The sequence below is a fragment of the Triticum urartu genome, chromosome 7A, assembly GCF_056163025.1.
Source record: "Triticum urartu cultivar PI428250 chromosome 7A, HENAU_Tu73, whole genome shotgun sequence".
Taxonomy (NCBI): domain Eukaryota; kingdom Viridiplantae; phylum Streptophyta; class Magnoliopsida; order Poales; family Poaceae; genus Triticum; species Triticum urartu.
In genome coordinates, this window is record NC_141879.1 from 604440186 (window position 1) to 604462621 (window position 22436).

A 22436-nucleotide genomic window follows, 5' to 3' on the forward strand; every position below is an offset into this window, starting at 1 on the left:
ACAAAAAGGAAAACTAAAACAGAAACTAAACTTTAACAAAAACTATAAACACAAAGTCTCCCCAGCAATGACGCCAGAGAAAGGCTTGATTACTTCTTTTGGTGATCTGGAAATGGAGCAGAAAGGATTCTTGCCTTTTCCATAGAGGTGACCATGAGTTATCGAACCCACAGGTGATCCCCTTGAAGCTAGGGTCTGAAGCAAGCTTTTGTTAAAGAAACAACCCTCTCATCGTGGGAGGGCCAATCTTCATCAACATCTTCACCAGCACCATCTCATCTCAAACCCTAGATCATCTCTTGTATTCAATCTTTGTATCAAAACCTCAGATTGGTACCTATAGGTTGCTAGTAGTGTTGATTACATCTTCTAGTTGATGCTAGTTAGTTTATTTGGTGGAAAATTATATGTTTAGATCCATTATGCTATTCAATACCCCTCTGATCTTGGACATGAATATGATGTGTCAGTAGTTACTTTTGTTCTTGAGGACATGGGAGAAGTCTTGTCATAAGTAATCATGTGAATTTGGTATTCGTTCGATATTTTGATGATATGTATGTTGTTGATTCTCTTAGTGGTGTCATGTGAATGTCGACTACATGACACTTCACCATCTTTGGGCCTAAGGGAATGCATTGTGGAGTATTAATTACATGATGGGTTGCTAGAGTGACAGAAGCTTAAACCCTAGTTTATGCGCTATTCCGTAAGGGGCTGGTTTGGATCCATATGTTTAACGCTATTGTTAGATTTATCTTAATTCTTCGTTCTTAGTTGCGGATGCTTGCGAGAGGGGTTAATCATAAGTGGAAGGCTCGTTCAAGTAAGAATAGCACCCAAGCACCGATCCACCCACATATCAAATTATCAAAGTAGCGAACGCAAATCAAACGAACATGATGAAAGTGACTAGATGAAATTCCCGTGTGTCCTCAAAAACATTTTGCTTATTATAAGAGACCGTTCCGGCCTGTCCTTTGCTACAAAAAGGATTGCGCTACCTTGCTACACCTTAGTTACTATTGCTACTTGTCACTTGTTACAAATTATCTTGCTATCAAACTACTCGTTACCGATAATTTCAGTGCTTGCAGAAAATACCTTATTGAAAACCGCTTGCCATTTCCTTCTGCTCATCGTTGGGTTGGACACTCTTACTTATCAAAAGGACTACGATTGATCCCCTATACTTGTGGGTCATCATGAAAGTGAAAGAGACAAGAGACATCTATGGAACAATTTTATTTCACACATAGGGGACATTAATTCAAAGCACTTCCATTGATCCCTTCAACAAATACATCGGGTTGCAAGGCCCTTGCCTCAACCCATACCTTACCGAACTACTCACACGTGGAGATCCGATCACATGAAGAACACATCATAGAACACATCATGAAGTTAGATTGATTAAAATATGTCTTGCAATGGATGATGTGTGTGATACACGATTACAAGTATAATCTAGTGGAGGGAGAACTATGGTGGAGATGGAGATGGAAATGGCAGCGATTAGGGTTGATGAAGATGGGATGAAAATGACTCTGTTCTGCCTACGTTCACGGCTCTTCTGTTGACATTTTGGCCTCGACCCCTTTATAAAAGTTATTCAGGTGGATGAGGAGCCTTGGTTTCCACGCCATATGATGATCATACGAGCGGTCACGGTCATATGAAATGCCATCATTTTCTCTGGCTTGGCTGGTGCGCCTCCACTTGATTTCTTTTATCTCCTCCTTTACTCCTTTCTATGTTATCACTTTATTTCGTCCATATTTAGCCCATTTCCTGTAGATACACAATAAAGAGAGGATTTTGTGGAATCCTATGCATTCTTAGTCATTAGTGGCAATATCGGAGTGAATATCCTAGTTTTAATGAAATATATTGGTTTAAACTAAGGGTAGAGGAGTGTAAAAATAACACTCATCAATATTTTAGTTTATTTAGTTGAAATGTGAACTGTTTGGGTCATTTTGTATGAACTATGTGGATTTCTGCCGTTACAAATGCTAAGTTTGATGTTATTTTGTTTGATCGACATAGTTTGCATGCTTTTGTATGAAACATGGGTAGGAGATTTGGGGTTTGTGGTTATGGGCAGAGGGAAATGGCAACTATTCAGGCACTACCAGCAGACACGCCCGGATGTGCACGCATGCATTGGGGGGGGGGATTTCCCATCCTGATTGTGGATGTTATTAAGCACACAAACAATGAAACCATTAACATTTATAAAAAGTTTTTATAGGAGTAACTAGCAAGGACCAATATGGTGTATAAACTCCTCCATTTCTGAAAAAAGAAAGAATTTGAATTGTTCCGAGACAATACCTTGTTAGATGCCCTAAATTGGATTTTGATCACTGACAGCTGGTATTCTTTGATACAATGAACAAAACAAATTCAATCCCCATGCAGGAAAAAAGAAGTGTTCTAAATAAAACAAGGGAATGATTTAGAACAAAATTTTATTATCCAGAATTAGAAGAAATAAAAATGAAACCATAGGATTAAGGGTATACCATTAATAGTTAGACATGGCTTTGTTTTTTAGGGGAAGACATGGCTTTGTTAGAGTTGTTCTATCAACAACAACAAAGATCCAGTCAAACTGTGCTTAGGTAAGAAATGAATGACATAGTATAAATTTATTGTAGCCATTCAACAACCATAGCACATCCAGTTGATAAATTTTTCTAGAATATGCAAAATCTTATGCAACTTTGTATCAGATACAAACGGTGTACCTATTATCTTATGGTTTCATTTTTCCTATATATTTTATTGTTATTTATATTTTGAAATATTATAATTATATATATTACAAAAATACTTTGCACAAAATATGAATTTTTTTAACCATGCATTTAAAAATGTTAAATGTGCATAGAAAATTGGTAATCATATATTATGGGAAATGTTGTGACAATTAAAAAATGAGATGTGTTTTGAAAAATGTACATGACATTTCAAAAAAAATTACACAATGTAAAAAATATGTAAATCATATAAAAAACATTTTTGCACGTTAAAAAAATGTAAGTAACATTTTACAAAATGTTCATGTCTTTCAATATTTCTTTGTCACATTTTTAAAAGATGTGTATGCAATGAAAAAAATGTTTGCATAATGTAAAATAAATGTTCTATAGAATTTAGAAAATGCATGTGACATTTAAAAACAATCCCGTGATCCAAAAAAATGGTCGTGCCATTTAAAACTGTTTATAACAGTAAACAAATGTCAGTGCAGATTGTAAAAGGTTTATTTTCATAAAAAGCGTACATGGCATTTTAAAGAAATAATATTTGCGTATTTCCAAAAATATCTGTGTCATTTAAAAAATATAGAAAAAATGTTGTAGTTAGAAAATGTTTATTGCCATTAAAAAGTACAATTGTGTATCTAAAAACGGTTACCGTGTATTCAAGAAAGCTTTTAAAACATGTATTTTAGAAAATACACCATGTATTTGAAAAATACCCAACATGTATCAAAACAATGTTTTACGTCTGCCCTACAAATGAGCATTGTGTTTCGAAAAAGGTAGACATGTGTTAGAAAAAGAAAATCGATAAAAAAACAGAAATTATAGCAAGGAAAACGAAGAAAGAAACAATTATACTGAAATATGACAAAGAAAGAAAAACCAAAAAAACAAGTGAAAAATAAAGAAACCAAAAAAAGTGAAAATAAAGAAAACCAAAATATAACAAAAAAGAAAAATAAACCAATGAAAAACAAAGAAAACCAAAGTATAACAGAGAAAAAACCCAAAGAAAACCGGTAAAAATTTAAGAAAAAACAACAAGAAACGAAAAAACAAAAAGAACAAAGAAAACCATAGTAGAGAGAACCAGCACAACGACGTTAATGAGTTGGCCCAGTTCAGTCGCCCTTAGGCGATACCTAAATAGAACTCGGTACGAGGGGGACATAGCTCTCGCGACGTTGAGGCCTGCCAATTTTTCTTGTTTTGAGAAGGTATTGTTTGTTGTTTTGCTTTTCTTTATTTTATTTATGTGTTCTCATTAGTTTAAATAGTTTCTCTTTTTTCTCTTAAATTTTTTTCTTCCATATTATAGTTCATGAACATTAAAATAAAAACTATGAACATCTTTTAGAATTCGTCAACCTTTTTAAAATTAATGGATATTTTTTAAGTTGAAGAACATTTTAAAGTGTGTGAACATTTTATAGTAGCCCCATGAATAGCACATATTATATGTCCATTGAATTGGAAGGTACAACCTCAGTTCCTCTTACTCGATGAAACAAAGCCTTTAAAATAGTTTCATGGATATAAGTTTTAACTCATATAGAGAAATATGTGCCAACTCTGCTAGCAACTTAAGCACACAAACAATGAAACCTTTAACACTTATGGAAAGCTTTTGTAAGAGTAACTAGCAAGGACCAATATAGTGTATAAAGTCCTCCACTACTGAAAAAAGAACTTGAATTGTTCCAAGACAATACCTTGTTAGATGCCCTAAGTTGGATTTTGATCACGCACATGTGCGATTCTTGGATGAAATGAACAAAAAATAGAATCACCTTGTACAAAATAAGCAGTGCTCTAAACAAAAGAAGGGGAGTGCTCAATCTAGAACAAAATTAGACCAGAATTAGAAGAACGAAAAACGGAACCATAGGATTAAGGGTGTATCTGGAATAGTTAGATATGGCTTTGTTATAGTTGTTCTATCAACGACAACAAAGATCCAGTCAAATTGTGCATATGTAAGAAACGATTGACATAATGTAAATTTGTTGTTGTCATTCAACAACCACACTACATCCAATTGATATTTTATTAGAATATGCAAAATCTTGTGCAACTTTCTATCAGATCCAAATGATGTACCTATTATCTTATGGTTTTGGTTTTTTCTTTTATTTTCTTATTGTTTATATTTTGATATATTCAATATATATGTATATATATATATATATGAAAAGTTTTAATCATACATTTGAAAATGTTAAACATGTATAGAAAATTATTAATAATGTGTATAGAAAATGTTGGTGACATTTAGAAAATATAACGTGTTTAAAAAAATGTATGTGAGAGCATCTCCACTCGCCCCCCCCCCCCCACACACACACACAACAACCCCAGGGCGCCTTTTTTTAGCGTCGGCGGTGCAAAATCGGCCCAGTCGCGCCCCAAGTACTTGTTTTTCACCGTTTTGGGCCGAAATAATAGTCGGCGAACCTAAGCCGAACCCTGACCCCGGGGGACGCCGGCCGAAGCGAAAAGGCGCGTGGGTCCGCTTTGTTGGCGACAGACAGGCCTTTTCCCGACGCCCCCCCTTTCCCTCCATTTTCTCATTGCTTCCCCCCTTCTGCCCCACTACTCCCGCCATTCTTCTCCTGCTCCCCGCCATCCAGCGCCATGCCGCCGAAGAAGTATTCGGCCCCTCGCTCCGCTGCCGCTGCTGATTCCACCCAGCCGAAGCAAAGGAAGCTGAGGGCGCCGATGGCAAAACCGCCGGGCATGTCCAACGTCGAGAGGAGGGCGGAGGTTCAGCGCCGAGAGGCTGTCACCACCGACCATCAGAATAGGCTCAACGCCAAGAAGGCCAGGGACGCGGCCGCGTCGACGGCATCGACGGTGGTGGCGGAGCAGGCAGAGGCGTCTCGCGCGGGGATGATGAATCTGCCCGACGGCCATGGCCCGCAAGCTACGTGGAGCCAGCAGAGCATCGCGTCGCCGACCAATTTGTCGCCACCGCCGCCCTGGGGTGTACACACCCTCGCCTGGCTACTACGACGGCGACGCGCATGGTGGGTTCAACCCTAACATCACCTTCCCACACGGCGCGCCGCCACGTGCCTCACCCTCCGGTCTAAACCCCAGACAGCGCACTCCCTCGCCCGCGTTCGCCGGACTCCACACCCAGTACAACTACTCGCCACCGGCGTACATAGCCTCGCCGACGCCGCCTCTACGCCATGGCGTCCTGCCCTTCTCACAAGCCTCGACGACACATTTTGACAACCCCAACGCAACCGACGCCGACATGGAGGAGATCATCACGAGCGGCTCGGTCGCTGCCGCCTCCTACCCCGGGTTCCACGCGCAAGACAACACAATGGACACAGCCGTCGACATGGAGGACGAGATCTACGACACCGAGGAGGAGGAGGAGATGGAGTCAGCGCTGGCGCCAGCGAGGAAATGGAAAAAGAAGAAGCGGGGGGCAATGCCAGGATGGGCGAGCCGTGTGTCAAGTAGACGTCCAAAGAAGACGAGTGCCTCGCCGAAGCATGGAAGACCATCAGCATGGACCCGGTCACTGGCGCAAACCAGAACGCCGACACGTACTGGACGCGTATGAAGTCGGCGTTCGATGAGCGCAAGCTTGTCGACCCCTACTTCGCCACCATCCACATGCAGTGTGGCGCAAAGGCCATGTTGAACCATTGGGCGATCATCCAGATGGCCTACAACAAATGGCATGGGATCGTCGAGGAGATAGCGGCTCACCCGGAAAGTGGTGCAAATGTCAAGGGTCAGGTATGTCCCGCCGCCGGCTCACCCTCGCCAAGGCCAAGGAGAGGTACAAGCCGGATGCGCTGGCCCGGGGGCGGCGGATGGGCGCCCTGACGGCAATAAAAGAGCCAAGACAGCGAAGGACGCTGCACCGGCTGCCGAGCGGCTGCAATCGTCGATTGAGCCGTGCATCGCCGACGCCAAGAACCACGCCACCAAGAGGGAAGAGAAATCCGACGCGCGACGTTGATGACGAAGCTGAACGTGAAGCTCGACCTACTCTCAGGGCCGGTCCTAAGATTTCCGGGGCCCGGGGCGAGACTAGAATTAGGGGGTCCTCAATATGACCATCCAAATAATATTCAATATATGTATATGTGAAATATTATTAATAAACAGTATAGTAAAGCGCATCCAAAATCAAATAATTTCTATTTTACCTTAAAAATTTCCTCTAGCATTCCTAGATGCAATTATGTTTACTATGGTATCAATATAAATCTCATTCAATATTTTTTGAAGTTACCAAACTATTTAAGCTCCCATGGAGTATATATCTTTTTAAAAGGTGTTCATGCCTCTTATTGACAATAACTATCACATAAGGCAGCATATATACCTCAGCCATTATTCACACTTCTAGTGCCTCCTTATACATGTCCTTTTTGATAAAAGAAATTGTTCTTGAAGCACTAGAACCATCTTCTAAGCTCTAGTGATAACATGGATAATGAGCTGAATGTCATAAACTATATGAGAGAACCATTGAACAGAAGATTCAGTATATTACTAGATGTCATCTCCAGATCTAAAAGGCATTATTTTCTATCAAATTTGATCCTGGAGATATATGTTGAAACTTTCTAAAAGGAAGGAACCATCTGAATGTTTTTCAGAAAAGTGATTTTGCAGAATCACTAGGAAACCCTAAAATTGATCAGCAAGTTAATTGAACAGACAAGTGTCATATAAAATTAGATGTAACTTAGTGTTAATCCTGCTTTAGTAGACATCAACCCCTACTCATAATTTCTCTAAATCGAACAGTAACATCATGACCCTAATTTTCGGATGCCAAACTTAAATCCTACTGTTGGTGACTATTTCTTTCCATCGAGAGCAAGGGGAGAAATATGAAAATCCGCACAATCCCACAAGATTCGATCAAAAAAGAGCAAAGCGGTCCTTACTAGGGCCTGAAGACGAGCCTAGCTATGTGCTCCTCCTCCGTGGACGCCGTCGTAGCATCGGTGGCAAGAGCCTTGCCGCGATTCAGTTCTGAAGTTTGGCGTCGGCGGTGGGCGATGGGCATCCACGAAGGAAAAAATGACAGGAGGGCGTTGTGCGCTACCTAGGGCGTCGACATTATTGGGTCAGGCCCAGTATCTTAGCGAGAGGGATGGATGATGGATCGCAACGATGGAAAATGACAACGTACCTACGAGGCAATCTCTTCATCTAAAAAAAGTACGAGGTGATCTGCATGCTACTGCGTACGGTATGCCTGGTCAGAGGGGCCCCCTGGATTTGGGGGCCCGGGGCGCCCCCCCCCCCCCCCGCCCCCCTTCAGGGCCGGCCCTGCCTACTCTGGACCAACGTCACCGCGAAGAAGAGGAACACCGACCTGGCATTCTTGATGGGGACGGACATGTCGACGATGGACGAGTAGGTCAAGGCGTGGTACCTAGAGGAGCGCGGCCTCATCTTGAACCAGATGCCTTTGACCACCGCGCCTACGCCCACGCCCACGCCGACCCCAACACCTACGCCCACGCCGACCCCAACACCTATGCCCACGTCGACCCCAATGTCGATGCCCAGCCCGAGTGATGAAGCCACGCCGATGCCCAGCACAGAAGCCACGCCCACGCCGACCAGCCCAAGCACAGAAGCCACGCCGACGCCGGCCAGTCCCACGCCGAAGGAGCCCTTCGTTTGATGCATTCCTTTGTCTACGCGTCCTTTTTTTGAACGTCGAACTTCGTGTATGTTTGATCGCCGAACTGTGGCATGGTGATCGCCGAACTTTGTAGCAGGTCGTCTTTGATCGCCGAACTTGTGGGGAAACACAAGTTTGAATTTATGTGTGTCTTGGGGACCGAAACCTGGGGCTGCGGCTGGGAACTGGATCGCCCCGAGGGCGAAAAACCCACCGGCACATGGGCCAAAACGCAATCGTCGGGTGCGCTGGGGGGCCGAACAAGTGGAGATGCTCTGATATTTTACAATTTTTTATATTTTTTAAAAAAATGGGTAATTAATTAAAAATTGCATACACAAAAAATGTAAGTTACATCTAAAATATGTTCATGAGTTTCAAAAATGTTTTGTGATATTTTCAAAAAAATATGTATACAGTGAAAAATTATTATTTATACTCCCTCCATTTCTAAATATAAGGCTTTTATAGATTTCAGTACGGACTACATACAGATGTATGTACACATATTTTAGACTGTAGATTCATTCATTTTGCTCCATATATAGTCCATATTAGATTCTTTTTTTTCGAACCGGGCATGAACCCCTCTCCATTGTAAATGCCAGGGAGATTGGGAAAGAGGTACAACGAGTTCGGGCACTGCCAGAAAACCCACTGTGTTCTCCCGACATCAAAGCGAACACCATGGGGCAAAAATCTGACAACACCAAAGTTCATCAGACACATAAAAGACCACAACCTATTACAGCCAAAAGGCAACACAGAGCCAAAGCACAACATCACAAGTCTGAGTCACAAGCAACAGTGTGCACACAAAGTTGCACTCATTCCCCTTCTATTGGCCTCCTTGCAGCATCGCACATTTTCATCAAACGCATCGTGCTTGACCTAACCATTTCTGCACCGCTGCGCAGCTCCTTGACTCCTTCTCCCTGTTGCAGACCTGCCTAGTACAACAAAAAGGAACACATGGAGAGAACAATTTCAAAGGGTTTTTTGATCTATTTCTTTTCAAAAGTAGCTCGGTTCTGAGCTAGCCAGATGGCCCAGCAAGCGACAGCGAGGCCTACAGTATAATATCTCCCTCCAGCAGGGAGGAACGCGTGACGCCACAAAAAATATTGCCAGTAACTGCTCGGGCACATATCAGTACCCAGTACCATCCCAACACATCGTCAAACAACTCTAGCCACAGTACAGGTGAAAACAAGTGTTGAGAGGATTCCAGGTTATTGCAAAAAGAGCACTTGGGGTTCCTAGGCCATTTCCTCTCCTTCATGACCTGCCTAGTCAGAACATCATCCTGAGACAACTGCCATAAGAAAATTTTGATTTTGAGGGGGATTTGGCCTTCTAGATCCATATGTAGTGACAACCACTAAGAGGATTTTCCAGCCATTTGTACATAGACTTAGTGGAGAATTTACCATTGCTATTGAGCCCCCGGTACACCCGATCCCCACCTAACCCCAGTTGCACATCATTGATAAAAAAAATTCATGTCCTTCCATTGTCTTTGTAAGTTAGAGGTAAGCCTTCTCCTAAAGAAGGTGTTAGTATCAACAGATTTGAATTCAGCAACAGTGCAGTCCTGGTTGTTGCAAATATCCAGTAACAAGGGATATTGATCCTGAAGGGGGCTTGACCCATTAATGGAGTCTTTCCATACTCTGGTGAGGTTTCCACAATCCATGTTGATCTTTCTACCAGCCATGTAAAATGCCTTGACTTTTAAAAGTGCTTTCCAACATGGAGAATCAGAGAATCTGGGCTCGATCGTTGCCACAGTTTTGTTTTTCAAGTATTGTGCACACACAATATCTTCCATTAACCATTTTGGGTCTCTAGTTTCCACCACCATTTGACCATTAAGCTAATGTTTTGCTTTCGAAGATCTTTAACTCTCAAACCACCTTTATCTCTGGACCTACAGATTCTGCTCCATTTGACCAAGTGATTTCTCTTTTTCTTGTTGCATCCTTGCCAAAAGAATTTTCTTCTATGCTTGTCAAGCTTTTTAATGAAAGTTGTATTCATAAGCCACATAGACATATGATAAAGAGATATTTGGGTAACAACCGAATCCAGCAAAGTAAGCCTCCCCCCCATGGATGCGGCATTCCCAATCTAGGCCTCAAATCTCTTAAGATTTTTAACACTATAAACTCCCAGTTTGAGTTTCTGAGGGTAGTATAACTGACAGGCATGCCAAGATACTTGATAGAAAAATTGCCCACATCGCTAAACAAGTCAGCATACTATTTCACAATATTCTCATCGCCACCCACAATGAGAATCTCACTTTTCTGGTAACTAACTTTAAGCCCAGACATCAGCTCAAATATGTATAGCGGTAACTTCAGGTTAACTGCTCTATCAACATCATGTTCCAAGCAGATAATAGTATCGTCAGCATATTGAAGCACTGCAACACCATTGGGTATAAGATCAGGTGCCAAACCCACTAACAATTTTTTTTTGAGCATTAGTGGGCACAGTGCCATATTAGATTCTCTAAATAGGATTATATTTAGAAACGGAGGGAGTAGAATTTAGAAAATGTACATGACATTCTAAATAAAAAATTCCGTGATTCAGAAAAAAGTTTGTGCTTAAGGCCGGCCTGCATGGCCCTTTTAGCTTGCGTGCCAGGTCGATCCTTGAGCTCCTTCGGCCCGACACCAGCTCGCCGTGACAGCTCTTTTCTGACAGGCCGGCCCACTATGCTCAAGCATTTTGAACCCATGAGCAGTCAAGCCCATTCGTTTCCGTCCCAAACCCCCATGGGCCCCACCGTTCCACTAGCGGGGCGGCGCACAGCGAGGCGGTCACCGCCGGCGAAAGAGAAGAGGGATCCCGACGTCGCCTCCTCCTACGCCTCGCGCTCGCCGGCGGCGCCGCTGCCCTCGACGCTGTCCTTCCCTCCCCCAGTGAGCGCACCATTCCGAAGCGTCTGCCGGTGCCGTACTGTTAGCTTAATCTGTTTGGTTTGGTTACTACGATTGTTGCTTAGCGTATCTGATACCAGCTTCCGGTTCGTGCGCGCGCGCGTGCTGGGTTGATTTGCTGGTTTCTAGGAGTATTCGATTATCTCAAGAAGAACCTGGCATCCATGATTGAACCCTGCCAGGTTTCGATTTGAAGGGCGTTTCGTCTGGTAATTAATTCCTTCTGGATAGGGGTTTCCAGGTTTCGATTATCTGAAGAAGAACCTGGCGATTATCTGAAGATGGGCGTTTAGAGATGGGCAATTAATTCCTTCAATCAAAATTAATATATGCGCAATCAGTTCTTTCAAGAAACACATATGTAATGTACCAACACAGGTCACATGCCATGGTATGTATCTTTCTGGATAGGGGTGGTGACAAGCCTTGGAACCCATGGCGGTGGATACTTTTCCTTTGAGAAGTTTATAGTGATTTTAGCTTGGCCCTGGGTGTTTCTTCCCCAGTTTCTCCCTTCACTCAGAGACTGCAACCGCCCTGGGCTTGGTCAAATCCTTGCCCCGCCAATGTTTCCAGAAATGATTAATATTTAATAGCATCCATATATCTTCCTTGTTAAGGAATCGGTTCTATATCTTTTCTTAATAGAAATCAATCGCACATCTTTGTTTTGTTGTTGGTACACTTTCCTGAAGATAGATCCATATGTAAGTTTGGTGCCTAAAAAGAGCAGACGTGGTGATGCAATTGGGGCTAGGGTGAGTGTCTGTCGTGGAATTGGGGTTACAGCTAGTGTTTTTTGTCTTTTGTGAAGTTATCTTGTACATCGGTGCAATTAGTGCTCATGCATACATCATGTAGGATTGCGTGCTTGCAACATTGCCAGCCATGCGCCAGGTACGGCCGCAAGATCAAATTCACCAGCATGCATTGACCCATTGATCATGTGACATATCGCCATGACACCTGTGCACGGGAAGACTCCTTTGTAGTAGAATTTTTGGTATGCATGACAGTATGCTATAAATCAATGAAACTGTTGCATGTTATAAATAATGAACCTGGCCAAGAAATTACCTTATTTACCCTCCAGACTTTTTTCTGAGGAATCATCTTAAAGCAGCACATCACCATTTGGTCTGTTTTGACATTTGAAAGTTGAGCCTTGAGACCCTTTAGGACTTGGAAGTTCTAACGGTTGCAATTGAAGTATTGATATGTTTGCTAATTAATAGGTGAATGGCCTGCTTGCTTTGTTTCTTTCATATGAACACTAGGTACTGAATGAAGAAAATAATAGTACCGTGGGTGAGAGCTAGGGAGAACATGCATGTGCCTTATATTCGCCTTAGGTAAATTTGGAGTCATGAACATAATGAGAATACATGTGAACATATAGCCATCATTATTACATCGTTCATCACTAGTCACCAAAAGGTAGCCTAATCAACAAGTGTGACAGGCCACACAAAATATCACAAGTCAGCTGTTCCATTGAATTTATCTGAATACTTGTGTCAATTTTGACAACAAAATTTGAAACAGAAGAGAAGAAAATAGAACAACGAGGTTTTCATGCATCTGTTCATCTATTTTTGTCTTTTTTAACTTGTTTCTGCATAGACTGTTCAAAATGCAGGTCGGGTCACATCAAAGGGTGTGCCAAAAGCAAGCGTGATGATAGAGAACAGATAACATGAAGTCGTGATGGTAAGGGTTCACACCTTCTTAGACCATGTACAATGCAAGATGCTTAGTAAAATAAACCGTGTTTTTCTTAAGCACCGGTGCTTATATCTGTGCCAGGGGTGCTTAATTAAGCATCTGCTCTCTACAGATAAGCACCGGCTTGCATTGTACATGGTCTTGCTTGTTCTTTACACTGGAAACTGAAGAAGCACAAGAGGACAAAATAATGATGATCTTAACTTGCATTTCTCAAGTAAGTATATCTTGTTCAACCTCCTCCAAATATAGGTCAGCTTTTGAATAAAAAATTAGATGGACTCTACCCCTTAAATCTTGTCCTTTTCTGACATCATCTGATATATGGGGATATATAGTGTCTATCCTTTGCCCTTGGTGAAGGTCTCACGCCAAAAGAAGGTATTAGATCCATCACAAACACTGGTAGACTTCTTTTCCTCCCCATAGGGTCTCACTGACCTGATGGAAAATCTTTCAGTTTTAGTTCTTGATCAGGATCTGGTTTCCCTGTGGACCATCTCCAATACGCTTGCTAGATTCAACTTCAAAGGTGCGCATTTCAATTCCCAAGCATGGGGCTACTATAAAAGGCACGATTTGATGTCTGTTGGTGTCCACACAGGCACATCTGATCAAATTTTGGATATTTCATATTTCTGCTGTTCAGTGGGAGACTGGGAGGTTTGGGTTTACGGCTGTTTGGCGGGAAGTTTGGTTGCACGGCTGTTTGGCGGGAAGTTTGGGTGTACGGCTGCTCGGTGTGAAGTTTGGGTGTACGGTCGTCCGGTGGGAATATTTATACGTTCTATCCATCATGATCTGGACCAATTAACGGTTGGATGGCTTGCGTGTGGAGATATAGAACGCTTCTCATGATATGAAGCTTGGCGAGCTATGGCCCCACATGGATGTGAACCTGTCCTTAGTATCATGTGTAGATCGTACAACCATCATATATGTGGAGCATTTCTGTAGATATATGACATTTTTTAACAGAAAGGAAACAGATGCAGTTCCATATAGGATATAGTGTTACTGCGTCACCCTTCCAAAGGACCATTAGATTATACAGCATATGTGTGTAATATATTGCGTGAACTTCACAGTTTAAACAGAGGTAGCATATGTAGTTCGTAATGGGATATACGTTGCTAGTTACTTGGGCAGCCCTTCCAAGTGCTATTAGATTGCAGAAAGTGTTGGATTATGTGGTCAAATGGGAAAAACACATACCAAGTAGCTATATTAGTTTAGAAGATACTCACTTGTTGCAATGGTACGTGCAGGTTGGGATATTAATATAACTATATTTGAACATGATAACACGGTGTTTACTCTCCAAAGTTTTGAGTCTAACTTGTACTGTTTTGTAGTTCTTCCCTTCCAAACAGGGGAAGAGGCCCTAGATTCCCTTAAAAGGGGGGTTGCTAAAGATGAGGAGCTTGATTTGATAGTAGCGGAAGTTCATCCTGGCAATACAGAGGTGGGCACCTTGCGGCTGTTTCACCACATCCTGAGTGAACTTGAAGTGCCTCTCATCAGTAAGCATTTGTATTCAGAGCTGTATTGTTTTAAGAAAAATTTTCTTCCATCCCAAACTCATTAATCTAGGAGTGTTGTTTTTTGGCTGCAGCTATGTGTGCCTATGATGAGGCAGTCTCTGCACGCATGACCCTTGGAACATGCTTCAATGTGGTTAAGCCGTTGGATACTGAAACCGTCAATTTTCTGAGGATGAGAGCGCTGCAACACAGGTCTATCAAAAATCACAGGTCTGTGACTGAGGATGAAGAACAAGATGCGTTAAACGCGAATGTCTATCCATATAATCTGGGTCGGTTCATATGGAGCAGTGAACTCCATGAAAAGTTCTTGCAGGCTGTTGAAGTGCTTGGGGCGTGTAAGGCTATCTGCACTTAGCATAAATTAGTCATTTGTTATGTTTAACAGCTGAAAAGGCATGACCTTTGAGTGTATGTTTTCTTTTTGGCTACAGCTGCTACGGCTAGAAAAATTCACCAGTACATGAATGCAAAGGATTTGAATTTGACCATACAGCACGTCGCAAGCCATCTCCAGGTGGGTGATCGATTTAGTTTATCTGCAACTGCAGTATTGCCAGTACATCAATAGGCAGTATGTGCGTTTTTGCTAAATTTGATTTGCTTAATAGGCGATCATAAGTAGTAGAAGCTGACATCAATAGGCATTTGCATATGCTAGTAAGTTTAAACTGATTGAACGTTTGGCATTTTAGCCTTATATATTTTTCTTTCATCCTATGCACTTTCCCGAATGGAACTTTTTGTTTTTACCACTAATTAAGATGATATTGTCATTGTGCTATAGCCTTGAAGTTCGATGGCATGGCCACTGCTCTGTCTAGTCCTTGGTTCCCACCACTACAGCTGACAATCCCCCTTCCGTAGCCATTGGCCATTGATTGCCACTGCCAACCTGATCCACCATGCATGAATATTTGGTTAAGATGGAAGCTACTACATACTTGCCATCTCTACACATGTATATGATTAACCAACAGAGTGGTTGCGGCATTGCCTAAACTAATCTAGCAGAACCAGCTAATTGCAAGAAATCTGCTCACGGTGGTCATCATTACACGATTCCCGAAGTTGCAGCTGCATGCCACCGCTCGGACATCACCTTTGTCACTGTTTTGTACCCTGGCACGTTATGTACGAGCAGCTAGTGCTGCTCGAACAAAGTCACGGTCTCCGAATCTGTCTCGGATTCGGATTTCTGATTCAGCAAGATTTTGAGGGACACGGTAACTAACGCATGGAGGCTGGCATGGATGCTGAGTGACCAAAGAAATTGTTGTTACGTGCAGATGAGTCCTTTTACCAACTACAGTGAATGGGCCGAAGGGAAAAAGGTAAAAGAGAAACAATTAAACAAAACCCTACTGGAATAGCAACAACCACATAATAGTCATTTTTTTATGATTGGTTTGATCTTAGTGCCAAAATGAAACATTTCCCTCTGCTATTTATTTTGTGTAAATATACATTCTGTATTGTTCAATCAATTGGGTAATTTTCTGTGGCAACAGTGTCTGAGTTCACAATTTTTTTAAAAAAGCTATGTGCACACTGTTGAAGAAACAAATAGGAAGAGAACTTTATTGAATGTTTGACCTTTTAATTCATACCCCAGTAAAAGCTCACACAGTTACAGGCAAGCTTGCATGCTCAATACAAGGGTCAATATTCCATTTTAACAGGACAAACTTGGAAGGAAAGAATGTTTACACTCTGATACTCTACCGGGTGTCCTTTGTTATTTCTTAATTTTCCAGAAGAAACACATGTACATGGATGTCTCATACCTGCATCAGTAATCACTATACTCTGTCTCTGCATGCCACGGAGATTAAGTTTTGTCCTAATTCGTACATAATCAGACTATCCAAAGCATTATTGTAACCCAGTTTACCAAATCGATGGATTAATAATTGTTATCACTTTTCGGGGAATTTGTGAACAATGTACCACTTTATCTGTTAAATTGGGGGTGTATTGACGTGACTTTGGTCTACCCTTAGGCTGGTGCTAGCAGTAGGGTTTTGGCTTCTTTGTGGCCTCGTTGCTAGTGTTTGTTTGTACTCTTCGTGCTTTCTTGGCATTCTCCTTCTAATACAAAATGAAACACATCCTGGGCGCGTGTTTGAGAAAAAAAAACTTGCATACTCGACAAGTTTCAGGTTCATCTATTTCAGCGTTGTTATGCTAAAGTGCTATTTAAAATGTCCTCATTACTCTCACTTTCTATATTGTGATGGGTGGTCCTTGTCTTGAATTTTCTGTTCTGTATTGTGATGCAGAAACACCGGCTGCGAGTGCAGAGGCAGAGGTTATCACACGATGAAGAGGGCTCTCAACATTATGCCAGCATGAAGGAATTATCTGAGATGATTTCATCGGCGTACAAGGCAGCCAGTACTAAACCCAATAATCATCCGGCAACAACCCAGACGCAGTTCACACATGGGGTTGCCTCTGCTATCTGGGACAAGTACCCCGGGATGGTGTGGCCACATGTGGAGGGAAGTTCAGCTGCCTCTGCTATGTGGTACAATTACCCCGGAAAGCCGTGGAGACAAGTGGGGAAGAGTTCGGCCGGTGCACGAGTTTCTCAGACTAATGCACGCCCACCTCCAGTTCTGATACATGGTACCAAGTCCATCTGGGATAGGTACGAGGAGAGCCTGCAGTACTATAATGAGAGCCTGTCACACAAACGCGAGGTGTTGCCTGTAAAGAGCAAAGCGCTTGCTGGATATGGACGCAAGATTTTCATCAACCTGGAGAGAGAGGAGACCAGTCGTACTGAAGCATCAGGCAAGATTGTCATCAACCTGGAGAGCCATGACACGCAGAAAGACACCACGGACGACGTGCACGCCGCTGTTACACCGCAGGAAGACGCAATGGACGAGGTGCACGCCGCAGTTACTCTGCAGAAGGACACCATGAACGAGGTGCATGCCGCAGTTACTCTGCAGGAAGACAACTACCAACCCGCTGCAGAGAATGTGCAGTCTGAGCCTTTCAGTGATTGGGAAGAGGTGGAGAAATTCTGGATGAACCAGATGGGAGGACAGGGGCAAGAGGAGCAAGTCCTTGAACCAATGGATCTGCTCCAGATAGACGGCATTGACCCAGAGGAACTGCTCCAGGAAGACGAAACCTGGAACCAGGCGCTTCAGCCAGCAAACCCGGTGAATGTCGTGGACAACGTACCCATGGCTGAAGAACCGGCCGCTGGAAACGCCCTGGCGTAAGCATGCCGTTGCCTGCATGAAGAGGGGCAACTGAAGAACTGCTTTTATCTTAATAATAATAATAAGTCTGGTGAACAGTATAAGCAATAAGGGTTCCTGGGGAGAAATCCTCGGGAGATATACGGGAGAGCTGCTGATGCTCGGACATGTTTCCAGTGCTCTGTGCCATTTGGTTAAACCCATTTGTTAATCGGCCGTGTTATGACATTTATCAGTTTCCAGACTTGTACATATTATATCTTCCTCTGTGATGCATTATGACCTGATAATTTCGTATGTTTGTCAGTTCTATCTAGACAGTTTTTGTTCTTCGAACGAAGGAGCACCAGGCTCCCAAGTTCATCAGTAGCTCTCTCTCCGGTTTTCAGGATTCCCCGGTTTTCAGGATTCCTTTTGCCAGGCTTCTTTGATTCAACCCAATTTCGCAGGATTTATTTTGGAGGATTTGAGTCCTTAGAAAAAAAACATGTGTAGTTTGATTGATTTTCATTGTGTGATTTGAATTCATAGAAAAATTCCATAAGGATTTATTTGCACTCTATTTGGAGGAAAATGGTTATCCACTGGTACAATTCTTCTATTTTCCCTAGTTTTGAAACACTCATTGGTATTGAAGTTTTTACATCATATAAGATGAAATGGAATCCTTATGATTTTTTTCTTTGTTTGCTTTAATTTATATGTCAGAATTAGTTTTGAAGTTTTCTCAAAGCATCCCTTTACATTAGGGGCTTCTTTGATTCATCCGATTTCCATAGGATTCTTTTTGGAGGATTTGAATCTTAAGACAAATTTCCTGTCTAGTTAGTTTGATTTGCATTGCAGGATTTAGACTCATTGTAAAATTTCATAAGGATTTCTGTGCACACTATTTTGTAGGAAATATTTGATCGACTGACACAATGGTTCTATTTCTTCTTGTGGTTTTCACTGACCCGTTGGTAGTGAACTTTCTAGATCCCATAAGATTTATGAATACGCGATGTTCTTCCTAAAAAAAATGTGATGTTCCCTTCATGTGTTTTTCATGTTCCTGTATTTTAGAAATAATGTAAATTTTGTGCAACTTTGTATCAGATCCAATGGGTGTACCAAATTATCTTACATTTTTTTCTTTATTTGTTCGTTGTTGCTTATATTTTGTAATATTCTATATATATTAGAGGACTTTGCTGATGGAAAGTGTTAAGCATGCATTTGAAAATGTTAAACGTGTATAGAAAATTGTTAATCATGTGTACAGAAAATGTGTATGACCTTTAAAAATGTCGCGTGTTTAAAAAAATGTAGGTCACATGTTAAAATTAATTTTAAAATGTAAAAAAATGATGTAACTCATAAACAAATGCTTCATACTTTCACAAAACTGTAAATTACATTTTAGAAAATGTTCGCGAGTTTGAAAATTTTGTTTGTGACATTTTAAAAAAATTGTATACAATGAAAATATGTTTGCGTAATATATATCTTTTATATAATTTAGAAAATGTACGTGACTTTAAAGAAAAAATCCTGTGATTAACAAAAATGTTTGTGACATTTAAAATTGTTTATACAAGTAAAAAAAATTCATGTAGGTTAAAAAAGGTTTATTTCCATTTAAAACGTTTGTGACATTTTAAAGAAATGTTCACGTGTTTTCAAAAATGCCCGTGAAATTTTAAATGTAAAAAATGTTCACATAGTTAGAAATTGTTTACTGCAATTGAAAAAATTACAATGTGTATTTGAAGAATGTTACCGTGAATTCAAAAAAGTGTTCAAAACATGTATTTTTCAAAAATGCATCATGTATTTGAAAAATGTCCAACGTGTATCTAAACAGTATTTCACATGTGCGCTAAAAATGAGCATTTGTGTACAAAGAAAAAGTAGACATGTGTTAAAAAAGGAAAATCGACAAAAACCATCAAAGAAAGCAAACAAAACCAAAAAAAGAAACAATGAAAGCCAAAGTATGATGAAGAAATAAAAAAACCTGAAGAAAACCAAAATATTACAAATAAGAAAGAAAAAACAAAGAAAACAGACAAAAAACAAAGAAAATCAAAGTATAACGAAGTATAACGAAGTAGAAAAAGAAAAGCAAATGAAAAACAAAGAAAACCAAAGTACAATGGAGAAAATTAATAAAAACCAATGAAAAACAAAGAAAAGTAATAAAAGATACGGAAAAAGAAAAAAAATAGTAGAGCGAACCAACACAGCAACAACAAAGGCAGTGACGCTAATGAGTCGACCCAATTCGATCGCCCATAGGCGATATCTAATAGAAATCCATACGAGAGGGACATTGCTCGTGTGGCATTGAGGGGAGTAGGGGCACTATGGTAGGGGAACATGCTACAGAACAAAAACAATTATGCTACACGATCACACCTAGGAACACTATGAAGATGGCGGTAACGATCAAACTCACCGACGAGCAGAGTAGCTCGGTGCAGCGTGACGATTCCCATCATTTTTCACAACTAGGTTACACCTCCCATCCACGAGAATGTTCTCCAAGATGAGAGTCGAAGTAGACGACCCCTCCAAGGTATCCATGCATTCTGAAGTAGTAGATCGACAGAGCTTCGACGTCCAGGAAGAGAACTGCGAGAAAACTAGAGAGAGAGAGAGAGAGAGAGAGCCTAGCTGCACTTCTCGTCTAATTAGGAGTATTATTCTCTTAGACCAATTAGATAGATATTAGAGCCCATCCAATTAGGAGCCTAAAACACTTAGGACAATTAGTTCAGAAGAGCATGGAGCTATGGGGGAGAGATCCTCTTTGGATTGGTGCGTCTCTAGCGAGAGCCCTACGCACATATATATATATATATATATATATATATATATATATGTATGTATGTATGTATGTATGTATATATATATATGTATATATATAGAGGGGCGCCCCATGTAGGAGGAATCCTCCTCTCTTTCCACTTGGTGGAAGGAGGAAAGGATTCCTTTTCCTTCGTTGCCCAATTCGGCCTAGACCTGCCTTAGGGAGGGTCGTGGGCCATGTGGGGCCCACTAGGGGTGGTCATTTCATGATGGTCCTTCATAATTTTATTTCACAAATAAAATCCCAAATATTCTGGATGTCTCTCATACGTGTGCAACATATCTATAATTTACGAATTATTCATGTCATGTTCACAAATGATATTAGATAGTTTTGGTGCACTTTTATAGTATCTCGGACAAGTACACCGACATGGCGTGGCCACATGTGGAGGGAAGTTCAGTTGCCTCTGCTATGTGGTACAATTACCCCAGAAAGTCGTCGAGACAAGTGGGGAAGAGTTCAACTGGTGCACGAGTTTCTTAGACTAATGCACGCCCACCTCCAGTTCTAATACATGGTACCAAGTCCATCTGGGATAGATACGAGGAGTGCCTGCAGTACTATAATGATAGCCTCTCATACAAACACAAGGTGCTGCCAGTAAAGAGCAAAGCACTTGATGGGTATGGACACAAGATTTTCATCAACCTGGAGAGAGAGGAGACCAGTCGTACTGAAGCATCAGGCAAGATTGTCATCAACCTAGAGAGCAATGACATGTAGAAAGACACCACGAACGACGTGCACGCCACAGGTACACCGCGGGAAGACACAATGGACGAGGTGCACACCGCAGTTACTCTGCAGAAAGACACTTTGAAAGAGGTGCACGCCGCAGTTACTCTACAGAAAGGCAACTACCAACCCGATGTAGAGAATGTGCAGTCTGAGCCTTTCAGTGACTGGGAAGAGGTGGAGAAATTCAGGATGAACCAGATGGGAGGACATGGGAGGACAGGGTCAGGAGTAGCAAGGTCTTGAACCAGTGGATCTGCTCCAGATAGATGGCATTGACCCAAAGGAATTGCTCCAGGAAGATGAAGCCTGGAACCAAGCGCTTCAGCCGGCAAACCCGGCCAACGTCGTCAACAATGCACCCATGCCTGAATAACCGGCCGCTGGAGACGCCACGGCGTACGATCCTGCAAACCAGTCCAGCGTCACCGACAATGTGCTAAGGGTATAGAGCCCCCAGTTTGTGGGCAACGATTACGACATGCCGTTGCCTGCCTGAAGAGGGGCAACTGAAGAACTACTTTTATCTTAATAATAATAATAAGGCTGGTGAACAGTATAATCAATAAGGGTTCTTGGGGAGAAATCCCCGGGAGATATATGGGAGAGCTGCTGATGCTCGGGCATGTTTTCTAGTGCTCTGTGGCATTTGGTTAAACCCATTCTTAAATCGGTCATGTTATGACATATATCAGTTTCCAGACTTTTACAGATTATATCTTCCTCTATGATGCATTCTGACCTGATAATTTCGTATGTTTGTCAGTTCTATCTAGTCTAGGTTTTTGTTCTTCCAACGAAGGAGCACTAGGCTCCCAAGTTCATCGCTAGTTTTCTCTCTCTTCAAAAGAAAGATTAACACTTCGGTTTTCAGGATTGCTTTTGCCAGGCTTCTTTGATTCAACCCAATTTCGCGGGATTTATTTTGGAGAATTTGAGTCCTTAGAAAAAAAAA

General features: G+C 41.7%; 1 protein-coding gene and 1 pseudogene across 3 annotated transcripts; both read left to right on the forward strand.

The window, feature by feature from the left end:
• Positions 1-11227: 11227 nt before the first annotated feature.
• LOC125520940 (uncharacterized) lies at positions 11228-18193 on the forward strand. 3 transcript variants are annotated; one of them, XM_087535146.1, is made up of 10 exons: positions 11228-11410; positions 11529-11608; positions 13023-13109; positions 13237-13341; positions 13463-13505; positions 13585-13656; positions 14480-14647; positions 14740-15006; positions 15103-15185; positions 16951-18193. In XM_087535146.1, exons 3-10 carry the CDS (start codon positions 13107-13109, stop codon positions 17908-17910), a joined length of 1701 nt encoding a protein of 566 aa, XP_087391272.1. In that variant the 5' UTR covers positions 11228-11410; positions 11529-11608; positions 13023-13106; the 3' UTR covers positions 17911-18193. The 3 variants fall into 3 exon arrangements, with proteins under 3 accessions (XP_087391272.1, XP_087391271.1, XP_087391273.1); XM_087535145.1 differs by having other exon boundaries at positions 11228-11608; XM_087535147.1 differs by lacking the exon at positions 11529-11608 and having other exon boundaries at positions 11228-11381.
• Positions 18194-20665: 2472 nt separating this feature from the next.
• On the forward strand, positions 20666-21980 carry LOC147960638 (uncharacterized; annotated as a pseudogene).
• Positions 21981-22436: the final 456 nt, after the last annotated feature.